The 17111-nt window shown below is 36.1% G+C and overlaps 1 protein-coding gene across 1 annotated transcript in view; it reads right to left on the reverse strand.

The window, feature by feature from the left end:
• The window catches only part of LOC101045670 (uncharacterized), a 292425-nt gene that overhangs the window by 88138 nt on the left and 187176 nt on the right, over positions 1 to 17111 (reverse strand). The window contains exons 8-9 of the mRNA XM_074397112.1: positions 2914 to 3129; positions 617 to 869 (exon numbers count right to left, since the gene is read on the reverse strand). Of these exons, the coding sequence (XP_074253213.1) occupies positions 617 to 869; positions 2914 to 3129 (469 nt within the window). The remainder of the gene's footprint in view (positions 1 to 616; positions 870 to 2913; positions 3130 to 17111) is intronic.

The raw sequence follows: 17111 nt of genomic DNA on the forward strand, positions 1-17111 counted from the left end.
AGATAGGTTGAAAAGGCACTATTTTAAAAAGCTTATCCAAATTACTTATGTGGAGATGAAAACAGAAGCCTAAGCAGATTCATTTGGATCTTCCCTATACCAAAATACATTTTAGTTTTTGGGCAATGAGTAGAATTGAGATGTTCCAACTCTCAGCTACTGCTTCATTGAGTACCACCTCGAAACTTTTATTTCTGTACTCTGTACTTGTTAACCAGTCTACCTTGCAAAAAGCATATCTGCTGCCTGTACTTTCAGCAGGAGATGTTAAGAGTCATCATGCATTTCTCTTATTCCACATCATACCTTTCTGCTGTTTCTTAAAGGTAATGAAATAGACTTGAGATTCATTAATGAAACAAAAAAAAAGATACATATTTGATGGCAATCACATAATCTAGTCCATATATTCTAATTATTTCTTTGACACACATGTATTGAATGCCTACTCTGTGTCATTAGGAACTGAAGATAAAAGAATAATAAGATTAGACAAAACCTCTACCCTCTTGGAGCTTACATTTACATGATTGAAACTCTCCATGTCAAATGATTCATGCACTAAAGATAAATTCTATGTCAAGGACTCATATCCTGATTTTTTTGTTTGACTTACCCCTAGGAGAGTATCCACTATAAACACTGCCAATGGGTCTAGAACTGTCCATAGTCCCATGGTAATGATTAACTTTGACAAGACATCAGGACAGGAGGCAAACAGTAGCTGACAGCCCCATCTGATCAGAACCGAAAGAAGTAGGATTGCATTCAGCATTAAAGGCCCCACCACAACCACAGCAAGCTCTTCTTCAATGTGAAGTGAAGAAGTGGGGTAGCAAAGCTCAATGGTGTGAGGGGAAAAATGGAATCTGTGGGAAAACAAGGTAATCACATAGGGGCAAACAAGAGGAACTGCAGACAACGCCAAGTGTACAAACCAATTTTTAAAACTGTGCATTTTGTTTGCTTTTTCTGAAATACAGAAAACTGGACACTTAGTAGTACCCCAAAATTTATTGTTAGAAGTCTTCATTTTTTTCCCAGCCCCTCAACATGTTACTTTCCAGGAAAAGGTAAATAAATTCTACCCTGTTTATTGTTGTTGTAATTGTCCTGTGCCGCCACGGAAAGTATGTCAATTTGAGCCACAGAACAGAGCATTCTAAAGACTAAGAGCATTTCTGCGGTTCACATGGCACATTTTAGTAGGCTATTAAAAATGTAGAATAGATCAGTGAATTTTCTAATGTGTCAGTCTCTAATAGAAACGAGGACTAGATATACATCTAATAATTCTTTAGAGTTTTAGCATAACTGATTGATTTTACTGGTGATTCTTGTAACTAGATTCCCAGAAACAACAAAAATGACACTGTCACCATTAACAACCAAAATATCACATCCTTTTGTTGTTCTAAAAGAGTCAACTAGACACAATTGAAGGACCTAGCCTAAGGGTTAGATCCAATCTGCGCCCAGTCACTCAAGCATCCTAGACCCAGGCTTTGCCACTGTCTTTCTTGCAGTGAGTCTTTATTTCACTTTAAGTTTTCCCTCCTCTGAATTTCAGCCTACATAAAGCTGTTTCATACTTAAACCTGCTCATACATTCTGTTTATCTGCCATCTACTAAAGGGAGGTATTTTTTCTATCTACTCCTTGACTTGTGCTTCAAAGAAAGTTTTATGCTTTGTTTTTATGTGGTTGTGAATATCAAATAAAGTAATGTGCATGCATTTCTTAGCACAGTATCTGACACAGAGAGTCATGCTCATTGTTGGTGCTGTTATTGCTGTGGCTCAAAGGTAAGATGTGACACAGAGCTACTGCATGACTCAAGCCTACAGACTGAGACAACAGCCAGACAAACATCCTTTGTATCTTAGGTCCTTGGTTGCTTAAGAAGTTAGTTCAACTGGGCTGCCAAGTTACACTGTGCAGTCTCATTTTATTAACAACTAACAAATGTTAGGGCTTCCTTTTCTATTAAAAAATAAAAGAGTGAAAAGCAAAAAACAACTAACCCAAGCATACAACACTTGTTCTTTCTGCTTTGGAAACCTTAAAAAAGGAAAGAGAAAGAAAGAAAGGAGGAACAAAGAGAATATCCAGATAAAAACTCCCCCTTGAAAATGCAGTTTAGTATAGACACATTTGCATATTCCATAATATATTCAGACATTTATGATTTAATTTTCAAAGAATATCAATAACTATATATGTACGTATAAATACAAATAAACCTATATATATTCTCTTTCATAAAGTCTTAAAGTTCTTTGCAATCCTCTTAATTGAAAATATACACACAACTTTATTTTTATCTGTACCATCGACATTTGAGAAAATGAATTTTACTTGTATTGGTATCTATCTGTTTGTCTATCTACAGTGTCTTTGAAATCATGTTTATGGAGAGATAACCTTTAAAGTGTCATCTTTTTCCAGAGGATAATGGCCCAGAAAGCTGCCTGGGCTTGAGTTTGGTAATTGTTTGAATTCAATCATTTTGCAGAAGAAGCAATCTTTGCTTCTCTGTGAATAGGTGATAAATCACACTTACATTACTTCTAAAATACCTTCAGCCTAAGTCACTCTGATAAAATCAAAATAGAATAAAACATTGTTGCTAAACTCCTTTTTGGAACCTGCTCAGATATTAGAACATATTTGAATCTGCTAAATTTAAAATATATATTGATGTACCAGTTATGTACTTATATATACAGGCCCATAAGGTGAGACTATAACTGTAATAGAAGTTCTTGCTCTTAGATAAAGACATTTTTGTCTTTTCAAATCATCTCTGCATTTTAGGTCTTACGGTAAATGGATGGGAGAGGTGTTTTGTACTTTCGTTTCTCCTATCAAGATGAAAATATATTCCTTTGACTTGCCGAGGAAAGCACTCACCTTGTAACAGGAGCTGAAATGGCCTGGAGGAAGAGACACTGGCCCAGGTAATGCAGGTAGAGCCTCAGGAACCAGAGAGAAACCATCAGCGGGATAATGTACCAGAAGCCCTGACTTTGCCATTGAGATAACTGAAGCTCTGAAGACACTGACACCAGCACAAAATGGAGATGCTTGAAGAAGTCTGCAGATCTACTACCAGCAACTGAAGAACAGCTACAAACAAAGAAGCAGTAGATAAAATCTGAGCTTAAAGCACAACCAAAAGTAAGATATTTTGAGAATAACAGTGAAGCACTGTGAAAGGAAAACTGAACAAAATTATTTCTAAATAAATAATTGGGACTCAAAACTATTTATGTTCCTTTTAGCTACAGTGGATGGCTCACATTATAGGATAACATAAACATGAATTAAGGAAATGCAAATCAAAACCACAATGAGATGTCACCTCACACCTGTTAAAATGCCTACCTACTACAAACACACACACACACACACACACACACACAAAATAACAATTGTTCGCAAAGGTGTGAAGAAATTAAAACTTTTGTGTACTATTAGGGAGAAAGTAAAATGGTTCGACCACTATGGAAAACAGTATGGCATGTCCTCAAAAAATTAAAAATAGAATTACCATATGATTCAGCAATTCCACCTTTGGATATATACCCAAAAGAACTGAAAGCAGGTTCTAGAAGTGGTATTTGTATACCCATGATTATAACAGCATTATTCACAATAGGCAAGATGTGAAAACAATGTAAATGTCCATTGGTAGATGAATGGGTAAACAAAATGTGATATACACAATGGGATATTATTCTGCTTTAAAAAAAGAAGAAAATTCTGACACATGCTACAACATGGATGAATCTTGAGGACATTACGCTAAGAAAGTTAAGCCAGTCACAAAAGAACACATACTATGTGATTTTACTTACATGAGGAGGTATCTGAAATAGTCAAAATCATAGAAACAGAAAGTAGAATGGTGGTTGGCAGGCGTGGAGGAGAGAGGAAATGAGAAGTTGCAAACAGTGTAGAATTTCAGTTTTCCAAGATAAAAAAATCTCAAAAGACTGGTTGCACAATAATGGGAATATAATAACCACCGAATTGTAACTTAAAAATAGCCAAGATAGTAAGTTCATGTTATGTTGCTTTTACCATAATTAAACAGTTTTTTTTAAATAAACATGAAAGTAAATTATTGTAAATGGTAAACTTGTTTTTTATCTTTAAAATCTAAAATATATCCCTGCTTATCTCACTTACCCGCAATGACCTCTCTACATGAAGATTAAATTATTTGGATGCAACTTGTTAAAGATCAATTTTCATTTTAAAAATTGAAATTATCAGTATGTCATTAAAAATCTATGAATACAAATTCAAAACTTAAGAACTCTTTTATTCCATAACACAAGACTGATATTTTCAGTTGAAATAAAATATAAAAGGATCTCATACAAAGCATTCTGGTTTAGCTCTGATCTCTCTATATTTGGCATTCAGGACAAGAGATGTCAAAGTTTCTAAAATTATAGTTGTTGCAAGAGAAAAGATGAAGAGGCCATCTGAAAATAACTGAACAATCACAAAGCATTTTCCACTCAGTCCAAAGAATCTGTGGAGGCAGTATACAGTAGAGTTACCACAGTGCTGTGACTAAAAGCCCTGGAGCTGACAGTCTGGATATAATTCTTCTCTACACCTTAGTTTCCTCACATAGAAAAAGCACTAGTAATAGTACCCACATCCCAGGGTGAGCATGATGAGTAGGTTAACAGATATAAAACAATTTGAACCATATTATCACTGTGGTACATTCACAAAACAATGAACACTCAATCTGTTGCTTCTTCTTCTTTCTCCTCTAATATTTTCCAGTTTTACTTTGAACTAGTCTGAGCTTCCACTAAGTCCAAGAAATGTAGAAAACCTATCCAAATGATGATATGTTTCCTTTTATTTTTAAAGAGATATCAATATAGATATGCAAATATTTGTTATTTAATTAAAGCAGTAAATCACATGGGTATATACCACGTGTTTTATTAAACCAGTAGTTGATCTTTATAATAACCAGGCTCTAAATTCCTGGATTAGCATGCCTAATTTTTTTCTAGAAAGATTTTCTAGAATGAGATAGTAGATTCCTCAATGAAAAACAGCCCTAATCATAAACATGTTACCAAAGAAGAAACTAATAACAAACTAAGCAGTTCAGCGACTTAATGACAAACCACAGAAAGTCAGAGCAGTGCTGGGGATGGCACAGAAATGGAATTCATGGACATATTCAAAAGATGTTACATACAAAAGCTTATTGCTCTCTGAAGATGATCAAATATGATAACATAACATGGAAAGAGAAAATAAATAATGAAAACAAAAGTGGGGAGAAAAAAGAAAAACAAAGAACAAAAAGAAAAGCAAGAAAACAAGAAAGAAAGCAAGAAAGCGAAGCGAAAGAAAGAAGGCAGGCAAGCCAGCAAGAAAGGGAAGAACAGAAAGAAAGGAAAGAAAGAAGGAAGAAGGAAGGAAGGAAGGAAGGAAGGAAGGAAGGAAGGAAGGAAGGAAGGAAGGAAGGAAGGAAGGAAGGAAGGAAGGAAAAACTAGAAGATCGTAACTACAGTGTTTTGGTCTGCACAGAACTAGTGAGGCACTGAACCTGATATTGACAATTCCTTTTTGTTGTTCTTATGTGATTCTCCATGAAGGTGTAGAATGGAAAGCAGGATGTCTTTGCAAAGACATCTTTCACCTAATGGAAAGCAAGATGTCTTTGCATCGAGCATGCTTTTCAATTACACAAATGCGGAACAGTTAAAGAGGAAACAGAGCCCAGAAAGGTTTGGTTTCTATACCGTAATATAGTCAAGGGCTAACTCTCTTATAGAAGGGATTCCAGAATACCTCATTCCGTTTACCATCATGTGAAATGAAACCCAGAACTTTGCACACTGCTAAAGCAAAATATCCTGTACATGATCTCCTCTTCAGTTAATCACTTTATCATTGTTTTACCCTTCAAAGGGAAGGGAAAATCAAATGCAGATTTGGCATTGTGTGGTTTGCAAAAGAAAAAAAAAACCTGTAAAGTCTCAAATGATGCAAAACAGAAAAGACAGTAGCTTCTTTGATATTCGGAAATTTCCACTGTCCTTTCCACATCCATTGACAAGATGACTAAGCAGTTTAAGTGTGTATGCACAGAACCCACTATAAAGTCATACTTTTACCATTAGTTTCACTAATAAAATGTTTCCTGCTCACATTTAGATATACATTCAGATATACTTATTTTTTACCAGACTTTTTGATTTAGGGCAAATAACACCAAAATTTCATTAGTAGCCACTTAGATTGAATTCAAAATATTCAATTATTTTATACCTAGTCACCACAAGTCAGCGTTTGTTTTTTTGATTTATCTAGTAATGGTAACTATAGTATGTGGATTCAAAAATTAGGAAAATCCTTGAATCAATCATTTAGAGTTTAAAAATGTATATACTGCAAAATTAGAAATTAACCAAAAAAATCAGTTGATAATGGATGATGTCAAATAAAAGGCTATATCAAAAGCTCATTAACTGAGCAAAACCAGGCAGGTATAGTGTTATTAACAATGCCCATACAAAAATAAAATATGATGGTCTTTTCATCATTTTAAATTTGCCTCTGAAATCTAAATGTATAGAATTTAGAATTGTAGAATTATCTCTACAACTTTCTCCATTTATTCTTCAAATATTTTTCATTAAAAAGAATTTTGTTTCCATGTTTTTCAAAATTTTCTTGAAAGAGAGCAGCTTTTGTATCCTTCTAGACATGCAAGGCACATGATAAAATGCAGTGGCATTGTAGAATATCTTCATCCATATTGCAACTGTTCTTTTCCTCCCTTTGTAATCTTTCTTGGTTATGTACAAAGAGTATGACCATCAAAAGGATAATAAATGGCCTCTGCCACTGGGGTGTGTAATACGTATAGTGGGAATTGATTTGTTGGTTATGAAGGAAGCCATAGAGCACACAGATCACTGCAAAATCACATTGAGGCCAGCAGCTACTTCTCAGTTCATGCAGACATCTCCTATATTGCTCATAGGGTGAGCTGCCAGAGGGTGAGAAGAATGGTGAGGTCATCCAGTATTCAGCTATTAAATGAAACCTATTTCTCTGAACTTTAGCCACATTTCAAATGACACACATATATCCACCTTCCATGACCAGTCCTAATAAAGACCTGAAATCAAACAAGATTTCTATGATCCATCCATGTAATCATAATAAGAAAGACCAAAATTGCTTTGGAAAAAAAAAAAAAAAAAGGAGAATGGATTCTTAAGCTACTCTCTTCTACAGTTAACAAGAATCCTTAGGAATTAGGAATTTGGATACAGCAAAGAGCCACCACTCATCAATTACACATAATAATTCTTATTTTAAAATCACTACCAATAGATGGCACTAAAAATTTCCATATTCCTTTCTTTTGGCATAATCAAACATATTCCGGTTGTAGCATTTTTAAAAAATTAAGGTGCTTTTTTCATTATAATCATCTATAAGTAATTCTCTTATTTAGGTACTTCTTATTTCTTTTCCACCATATCCCACTCATCAGCACATTTTTGAGCATGGATATCCTCAGTGACTTCTTTCTAAGACTTAATAGTCACCTTTTCAGGGAGTTATTATCATGAAGATATCAAAGAAACATGCATACATCATATCATGTCACTGCTGAAGAAGGCTTTATTACATTTCCTCAGCATTCCCTGCTCCAGAGGCTGAACTAAAGTCTAAATTAAGTCCCTTGCCTAAGTACCATTACTAGTAACAAAGAATTTTTAAAGTAGTGTCTCCTGCTTTTTTGTTAGGACTCTGTCAGCTACTGAATCATTTTAGCAAGAAACCTGAGGACCAAGAAACACTAGGCTGATTGAAAGTGAGCACCTTTACGCAAAACGTAGGTTTTAAAAAAAAAAGAAAAAAGAAAAAAGTACTTCTTCCTTTGTAGAAGCTGGTTGAATTGGGTATAACTTATTCAACACATTATTAAATGAATATAATACGTCAGGCTTCATGACAGTGCAGGTGGCAGAATAATGGTCCCCAAATATTTCATGCCTTAATCCCTGGAATCTTTGACTATATGAAATTATACGACAAAGGAAAATTAAGTAACAGATGGAGTTAAGTTGCCAACGGCTGGGCTTAAAATATGAAAAATATTCTGGATTATTTAGCCAAGCCCAGTGTAATCACAAGGGTTCTTTAAAAAGAAAAATGGAAGAAGGAAGCAGAAGAGACAGAGTGAAAACACAAGGAAGAGCCAGGAAAAGGGAAGCGTGAGAAGGACGGTGCTCATTGGTTTTCTTTGAACCTGGAGATGATCCGAGGCCTGAAGACAGACTGTAGGGGCTGGAAAAGTCAAGGAAACGGATCCTCCTCTGACACCTCCAGAAAGAAGGCAGTCCTGCTGACTCCTTGACTTTAGCCCAGTGAGACTCACCGCAGACCTCCGACCTCCGGAATTGTAAAATAACAAATGTGTGTTGCTTTAAGTCACAAGTAGGTAGTCATCTGTTCCAGCAGCAATAGAACACTAATACAGATGAGCTCTGGATTCCCACCTTCGAATAACACCCCCACTCACCCACAGAATTTTTCATCCATTTGTAGAGACAGATGAGTGAAAAAAAATAAAACAGAGCTAAAATCCAGTGATAAGTGCTTTGGTGTTATACTAAATACTATGAGAAAACATACAGAATAGACCTATTTCCAAATTAGTCAGAGAGGACTTCTCTTATGAGCCTTACAAAATAAAGAGGAATTAGACAAATGTGTAGGAAAACTGGGAACGCATTTCAACACTATGCAGTTTTCAGAAGAATAAAGCCCTGTCTCCAAACTGAGAACAAATGGAACAGGCTGGTGAAAGTTCCAGTAGGAAGATGGTGATGGAGTGTGAAGCTGGAGAGGTAGATATGAACTACTGGGAAGAGACCTAGACAGTTTATGCCATTAAAAAGACTTTTGACATTGTACCAACACCGTCAGCAGACTGAATTCGTCTTCCCTTGCAGATGGGGAGAGATATTATGCTTGTACTTTTGAAACATTGCTCTAGCTGCGGAATAAACAAAAGTTTGGAAGCGTCCACACTAAAGGACAGAAAGCATCATGACCTACATCAATGATTTATCAGTACTGCCCAAGTAGGGGCAGAACTCTGGAGTCTTCAGACATGTGGTCGTGGGTGTTCCTTGCTGTCACAGTAACACGAAGGCTGGCTAAGACACTAAGCTTCCTGAAACGTGCAGGCAAGTCCCAGATAAGTAAGAACTCTCTTGTCCCTGTGTTAGTTTCCTAGGCTGTTGTAACCACAACATGAGTGGCTTCAAACAAAAGACAGTTCTTCTCTCACAGTTCTGGAAGCTAGAAGTCTTAAGTCAAAGTGCTGGCAGGGTCATTATCCCTCCCAAGCTTCTCGGAGAGGATTCTTCCTTGCTTCCTCCAGCTTCTGGTAGCCCCCAGCACTCTCAGGCTTATAGCAGCATAACACTAATTTCTACTTCAGCCTTCACATGGCTGTCTTCCTCTGTATGTCTGTGTTTCCACACATAAGAGTACCAGCCATACTGGATTAAAGGCCCACCCTTTATGGCGTCATCTTAACTCACATTTGCAATGACCTTATTTCCAAAGAAGGTCACACTCTGAGATAATGTGGGTTAGTACTTCCATGTATCTTTTTTTGTTTTGTTTTTGGGAAACACATTTTAATCCCTAACACTCCCAAAAGTGAATAGCAGCGCTTTTGAAGAAAAGAGAATTGAAGCAGTGGTAGAACAGAGATAAGGAAGTATACTCCAGAGAAGTTTGACTACTATGAACAGGATGTGGAGGCTGAATATGAGAGCAAAAAGAAAAAGTTCAGAAAGGGTTCCAAAGTTTCTGGTTCAGGTAGCTTACCCAATGGTGACTGAATACAGAATATATTAGAAAAAATCATTTGGTTGGGGAGTGAAGAAGATGTGGAAAATGATAAGTTCATGTTGACCTGCTTATAGAAAATGTCAGTGGTATATCCAAAAGAATTTCCCAGTGGTCAGTTGTCCTTATGGAAGTGGAGTTCAAGAGATGTCAGGACTGGAAATACAAATTTAAGGCCATAGGCATGATAATAAGAAGCAATCAGAATGGTGCAAAAATGACCTGAAACTTTAAAAATTATAAAAATATTGGTGAATTGTATGATACACATTTTCTCTTCTGAGGGAATTTACTATATTGCTGGAGCAATTGAGACTCCAGCACCCATTGAAGTGACTGTTTTTCCATATGCTGCCTGATGGCTGCAAACTCACTTCAGAACCCTTCTCCATTTACTTCTCTGAAAAAGTTTATGAATCAGAGTTTTTAAGGTGAGAGAGTATTTGACACATAGACAATAACACTGATGCAATATTAGTAGCTATTATCTATTAGACAATAATACTGATGTAATATTAGTAGCTATTATGTATTGAATGCACGATGCACTGGGAGCTTTTCATAAATGTATCTAATTTACAGGGCCAATTTGGAGGATACGTGGTACTGTACTCATTTTACAGATGAGAAAACAACTAATAAAGTTCAGTTTACTTGCTTTAGATCATACAGCTAGTAAGAGATAGATCAAGATCAGGACATAGATTTAAACCTAATTTTAGTCTGATGTCAAAACCTGTGCATTTCCACAACTCATGCTGCTTTCACTACATGGGGGTTGGCAGAGATGGCAGGAAGGAGGTATACAGCTCACTCACATACACCCAGAACTCAGTGAAAATGCAAACCAATGTTCATGAGTTAGTGACTCTGCTCTTCGAAGGCAGAAACTGTGTCTTGTTCACTGCTACATTCCCAGGTGCTAGCACCATGCCTCATAAATTGCAGATACTTGAAAATGAATATGTACTAAATGAATACATTTTTAGAATAAATGGGCTTCAGTTCAAACTATGATCCGCTTCTGTCTATTCCTATAATTCACCATTTCAGTATTCACACAGCCTATGCCAATTTATGTGCTTGGTACCTAGGAAATTCGAAAGCCACCATGAGGATTTTCTAAATGGCGGCCGAGGAAAGGTGCAAGAGGGTATCATTATGTGATGTAGCTGGTAGGACCCTCTCTGGGCAAGTTCACGGTGATATCACATTTAAAAGAAAATGAGGTAAAATATGTCAAGATAAGGAAGCACATATTTGGAAAGAAAGAGCATTAATCAAAAATAAGTTATGACAATACTATAATTGTGTTGATTCTAGATTAATATTATCATGTTAATTATAAGTGATGTGATTTTTACTTTTTAACAAAATTATTAAAATGCTCAAATCTGTTATTGCCTTTGTCTTTGTTTCAAGTATTTTTGTGAAATGTATATCTTTTTACTTAGGTATCTGTACATATACATTTGTCAAAATGTTCTGGATAAAATTGTTATCCATTCTTTCAACTTTTAGAAAACCTGATGAAAAGAAAAACTTCACAACTTATTTTGATGTTGACATTTTTATACTGGACATTTCTCCTTAAAATTGTGTCTCCTTGGTCAATGTGGCTATTATATTTTTAATATAACACATTGCACTTTTAACAGGTTTAATTCAATTTACAACAAATGCCTCTAATTAAGTTAAAAGATCTTTGAAAATTGCTAAATCTTAGGGGTAATATTACCACTACTGACATTGAAATAATTGATCATTCCCACTGAGGCACAAAAGTATAAATGTTCTAATGAGAAAACAGCGAATGAAGTATATTGAAGGAATCCAAAGAGACTCCAAACTCTTTAGGCTGTTATTTCCAATGACAGCCTCTGAATGGGAGAGAGAAGCTTTGGAGGGGGCAGGGAATGATGAAACTTATCACACAGTATAAAAAGAAAATTGAATGCAAACTTCACCAGTTGAAGCAAAGGACACCAAAGTCTGTTTGCCTTTTCACAAATACATTTTTCTAAATTCAGTGTGTGTTGTACATTTCTGTTTTAAAACGTTAATTTTGCCATTTGAAAATAACCTTTTCTTTAACATTCTCTAGTAATAAATACTGGGCACCATATTTGAGTGAATTTATTTTTCTAAGAGAAATTCTCTTAGAGTCAAGAATGAATAAATGCAGGACTCGTGCTTTATGATAATTAAGATGTATGAAAACTGAGGACAACAGGCCAGGCACGGTGACTCACCCCTGTAATCCCAGCACTTTGGGAGGCCCAGGGAGGTGGATCACAAGGTCAAGAGTTCAAGATCAGCCTGGCCAAGATGGTGAAACCCCATCTGTACTGAAAATACAAAAATTAGCTGGGTAGGGTGGCGGGTGTCCGTAATCCCAGCTACTCGGGAGGCAGAGGCAGGAGAATTGCTTGAACCCAGGAGGTGGAGGTTGTATAAGCCAAGACTGTACCATGCAAATTAGCTGGGCGCAGTGGCTAATCTCAGCTACTTGGGAGGCTGAGACAGATGAATCACTTGAACCCGGGAGGCAGAGGTTACCATGAGCTGAGATTGTGCAACTGCACTCTACGCTAGTTGAGAGAGCAAGATTCCATCTCAAAAAAAAAAAAAAGTAAGAAAGAAAAGAAAACTAAGGACAATTTTCCCTGACTAAACAACAATAGCAGAGCGGGAAGCAGAAATGAATGACTTTTGTCATAGTTACTATCACAGCTTACCTTCTGGCTTTGGGAAGTCACTTAGCTTTGCAGCTAATCCATTAGAAAGAAGGGGAACATTTACCTCGCTGGTATTTGCCTGGCCTAATTAGTTAAAATGTTTACAAAGCACTTCATAAGTGAAAATAGCTAAATATTTTATACGTAATGGGAGTTTTATTAATAATTGGAACAATAATGTAAAAGCAGTTCGCTTTGAAAACAATTACATTGATGAACTGTGTGATGATGTGTAAACAGAACAGTATAAGAAAATAAAAAAAAAAACAACAACAACTTCACAGCTTAGCCAGAAGAATACCATCAGGAGCCTCCTAGAGACGTAAGGCTGCCCACACTGAAGGATGAGGGGAGGCAGGGATACATACAGGCAGACAGCGGAGATTCCAGCTTAAATTTTTGCTCTTCTATCTACAGTTTTGTAATATTTCATAAATTATCTAGTCTCTGGGCCTCAAATGCTTTCTATGAAAAGAAGAGTCTGTACTGTCTACCACTTCAAATTATTATGATGATCAAACAAGAGAATATGTCGGATTCCTAGGAAGGTACATGCCACTTTTGCTTATTATACAAACCTGAGAGATCACTAACTAGTCAAAGAAAGTACTTTTGAATCACAAAATTAGTTTTTCATTTTGCATTCACCATTGCAGGCAATGGAAAACACATTTCAGTGAAAAGAATCACATTGTGATTCTAATGGCATCTATAAGTAGCTCAGACATTGAAATCAAGAAAGAAAGGTCATAGCTTGATTCTCTTGTTTCCTTCCTAAAACCACAGTTGGATTGTATGTATTAGATAAATAGGTGTTTTGCAGTAAGGAGTCCAAAAATAGAAATGCAACTCAAACCATTGACAATATCAGCTATGTTGAAAACAGTAGAAAGTGAAAAATATACACAGTGGATATGAGTTTAAACAAGAGGTCAATAAATTTATTTTGTGTACAATACACTCTAACACTCAGACTCTCTTGTGGGATTAAGTTTAATTCTGCCTTTTCTAGCAAAATGTGGACATATGTCAAATATAATATGAGTCTGACATCTTATCCTGACATAATAATCTAATTCAGATATAACTCAGATTAAAATGAAAATGAAGACAAATGAGGAAAAAGTAGTAAAAGTATTGACAAGAAGTCTAAGGATAGCAGTCCCGCTATGTTGCAGTGTCTGGAGTCATGGGTAACTCATAGTACTCTCAGGAAGGCACAATTCAACTGAATTGACTTGAATCAAAAATGCATATAGCATAAAGAATGAGTTGTATTTAGCAGTATATATAATATGTACATGTATGACATATGCATGTGCATTTAATGAATAAATACAATATCAAAACAAAAATGTATAGCAGAGTTTTAAAAGTATGAATTTTAAAAATCAGATGGAACTATGTATATTAACTCCATCACAAAGTAGCTATAGAAACCTGAGTAAAGTACTTAACCTCTCTAAAACAGTAATTTTAAGAAGAAAATACCTTTTTGTTGTTGTTGAGACAGAGTCTTGCTCTGTTGTCCAGACTAGAGTGCAATGGCACAATCTTGACTCACTGCAACCTCACCCTCCCAAGTAATTGGGATTATAGGTGCTTGCCACTGCGCCTGGCTAATTTTTTTTTTTTTTTAATTTTTAGTAGAAACAGGGTTTCACCGTCAGGCTGGTCTTGAACTTTCGACCTCTTGATCCACCTGTTTCGGCCTCCCAAAGTGCTGTCATTACAAGCCACTGAACTTGGCCAATAATACCTATTTTAAAGGTTCAAGAAGAAATGAAAAGGAGCCCAGGTACGGTAGCTCATGACTGCAATTCCAGCACTTTGGGAGACCCTGGTGGAAGGATCACTTGAGGCCAAGAGTTAGAGACCATCCAGGCCAACGTGGTGAAACTCCACCTCTGCAAAACATACAAATACTAACCAGGCATGGTCGTGCAGGCATGTAATCCCAGCTACTCATGAGGTTGACATGGAAGGATCACTTGAGCCAGGAGTTCAAGGCTGCAGTGAGCCATGATTGCACCACTACCCTCTAGCCTGTGTGACAGAGTGAAACCCTATTTCCATAAAATAAAAAAATGGAAAAAAGAAATGAAAACAGAGAATACATGTAAATCTATTAGCATAATATTTGTCTCACAGTAAGTGGTCAGTTAATATTAACCAAATAGAAGTATTCTTATTTTTGTCACCATCATTATTTTTAATAACCATGATGGCAGTGTTTTCTAAACAAATAATGGAAATAATCTGAATTCCACTCTTCCAGTTTCTTACAAGGAAGTGCCCTTGCTATAGAAATAAGATTTAAATCCTTGCAATTATGTCTAGAAAACTTTCAGTAATTGTTAATCCATATCTTCTTTTAAGACTTCTAAATAAAGACCTAAAATAGAGAAAAATATGTCTTCATAATTTAGTGCAACAAAATACATAATATATTAATTATTTTGCTTTCCAATTTAATCCTGAGTTGTTTTATTTAGTCACCTATTATAAAAGTAATTTGTGTTGATAGCTCTGAGGAAATCTAGAAATTAAAGAGCTAATTAAATTCTTTCTGAGTAATTTTTGAGGCTCTGTATCAATATATGTGCGCAAACACATTCAAACATCTACAAATAGCCAAGTACTGCAGGATGTTTCTGGACATTGACCTTCCATGATGTCTACTTTGGCTAACCCTTTCCTCTGGGCAAACAAATCTAACCTTTAAGCCACATTTTCAAAGGAATCATAGATCATACACCTCATAGAACTGAACTAGAATGTCAGAAATTATGATCAACATAGGAAAGAGGGGTAAAGAGAAGCCGACCTATTTTTGTTGTGAATTTACTATTGATGGAGGATCTCAATAAATTCCTTACTTTCTTAAGTAAAATAATAATAAATACCCTGTAAAATATGTAAATAGTGGTTCCATTTTCCTAAATAGTTTGGCATCTTCAAAGGTAAAATTAAATAATATTTTTATAAATGATTTACTTGCATATTTAAGAAAAGGAGTTTTTGAAACATATCATGAAAGCCATATAAAGAAGCCATAACTGGTGTGGTAATTCTAGAATATCACCCTAAATCAGAAATATCATCATAATTTACAAAATTCTTTATTAATTTAATTCTATGTATATAATCCTGTATTTCAATAAAGGTGCTATTTTTTTCTCTGTGGGCTCTGATATATATATATATATATATATATATATATATATATATATATATATGTAAATAACAGCAAATATCTTGCTATTTTAAAATATAACTCATTCTTCATCTTTCTTTTTTTTACATATGTACTTATCAAAATACACATCAGTAAATCTTAAAATCAAAACCTAAATTTATATTTAAAATTCAAATTTTAAATTCCAAAACATATGAAATTTAGTGAATATGAAATTTACTGTAACACTGTCATTCAAAGGGACAAAAATCTGGGGTGCTGATCAGAATAGCAAGGTAGACATAAGCCAGAGAAAACTTGAGCTCTCTCCTACTAAGTAATTGTCATCTACTCAGAGGCAAAGTTGAATGCATGAGGTCCCTTGAGGAGAGATCATGAGAGCTATACCTGTCCTCAAGAGAAGGTAGAACTCAGCAGAAGGAGAACCTGACCCACAAGGCCTTTGGTGATTATCTAAAGTGGCCCTTCCTATTGTCCCGAAATGAGGCAAGGGGAACATGCCTTTGTGTTTCCACATCAGTAATCAGCTGTGAGTTGCCCTCTGAGAGGGGCACAATTTGGATGAGGAAATTTCCTATGACCAGGGAATTGCATGAGGTCCCTTGAGGAGAGATCATGAGAGCTATACCTGTCCTCAAGAGAAGGTAGAACTCAGCAGAAGGAGAACCTGACCCACAAGGCCTTTGGTGATTATCTAAAGTGGCCCTTCCTATTGTCCCGAAATGAGGCAAGGGGAACATGCCTTTGTGTTTCCACATCAGTAATCAGCTGTGAGTTGCCCTCTGAGAGGGGCACAATTTGGATGAGGAAATTTCCTATGACCAAGGAGAATTCCCAAAGAGGCCCTCAGGTCTCAGCCATCCACGGCCAGTATTTCCAGCAACCGAAGGATGGGGGCTGCGTCTGAGTGAAACATGACAGTATCCATCACAGTTCACCCTTTGTGCCACTGAGATCCACTTGCTTCATATAGTAAATTCACATCTTCTGGAAGTTGTTCCTCCATGATTCTGGTTAGTCTTGTTTCCCAGGAAGTTTAGTGGAGAAGAGGGAGTGAGGACAATGGCAACCTGAGTTGTACGGCTGCCACACAATTGCTGCACTGGATCTCAAGGTTAACATTCATATTCTTTATTTTTTTTTTTTTTTGAGACAGAGTCTCTTTCTGTCACCCAGGCTGGAGTGCAGTGGCATGATCTTGGCTCACTGCAAACTCTGCCTCTCGGGTTCAAGCAATTCTT

Source organism: Saimiri boliviensis, chromosome 4 (assembly GCF_048565385.1).
Source record: "Saimiri boliviensis isolate mSaiBol1 chromosome 4, mSaiBol1.pri, whole genome shotgun sequence".
NCBI lineage: Eukaryota > Metazoa > Chordata > Mammalia > Primates > Cebidae > Saimiri > Saimiri boliviensis.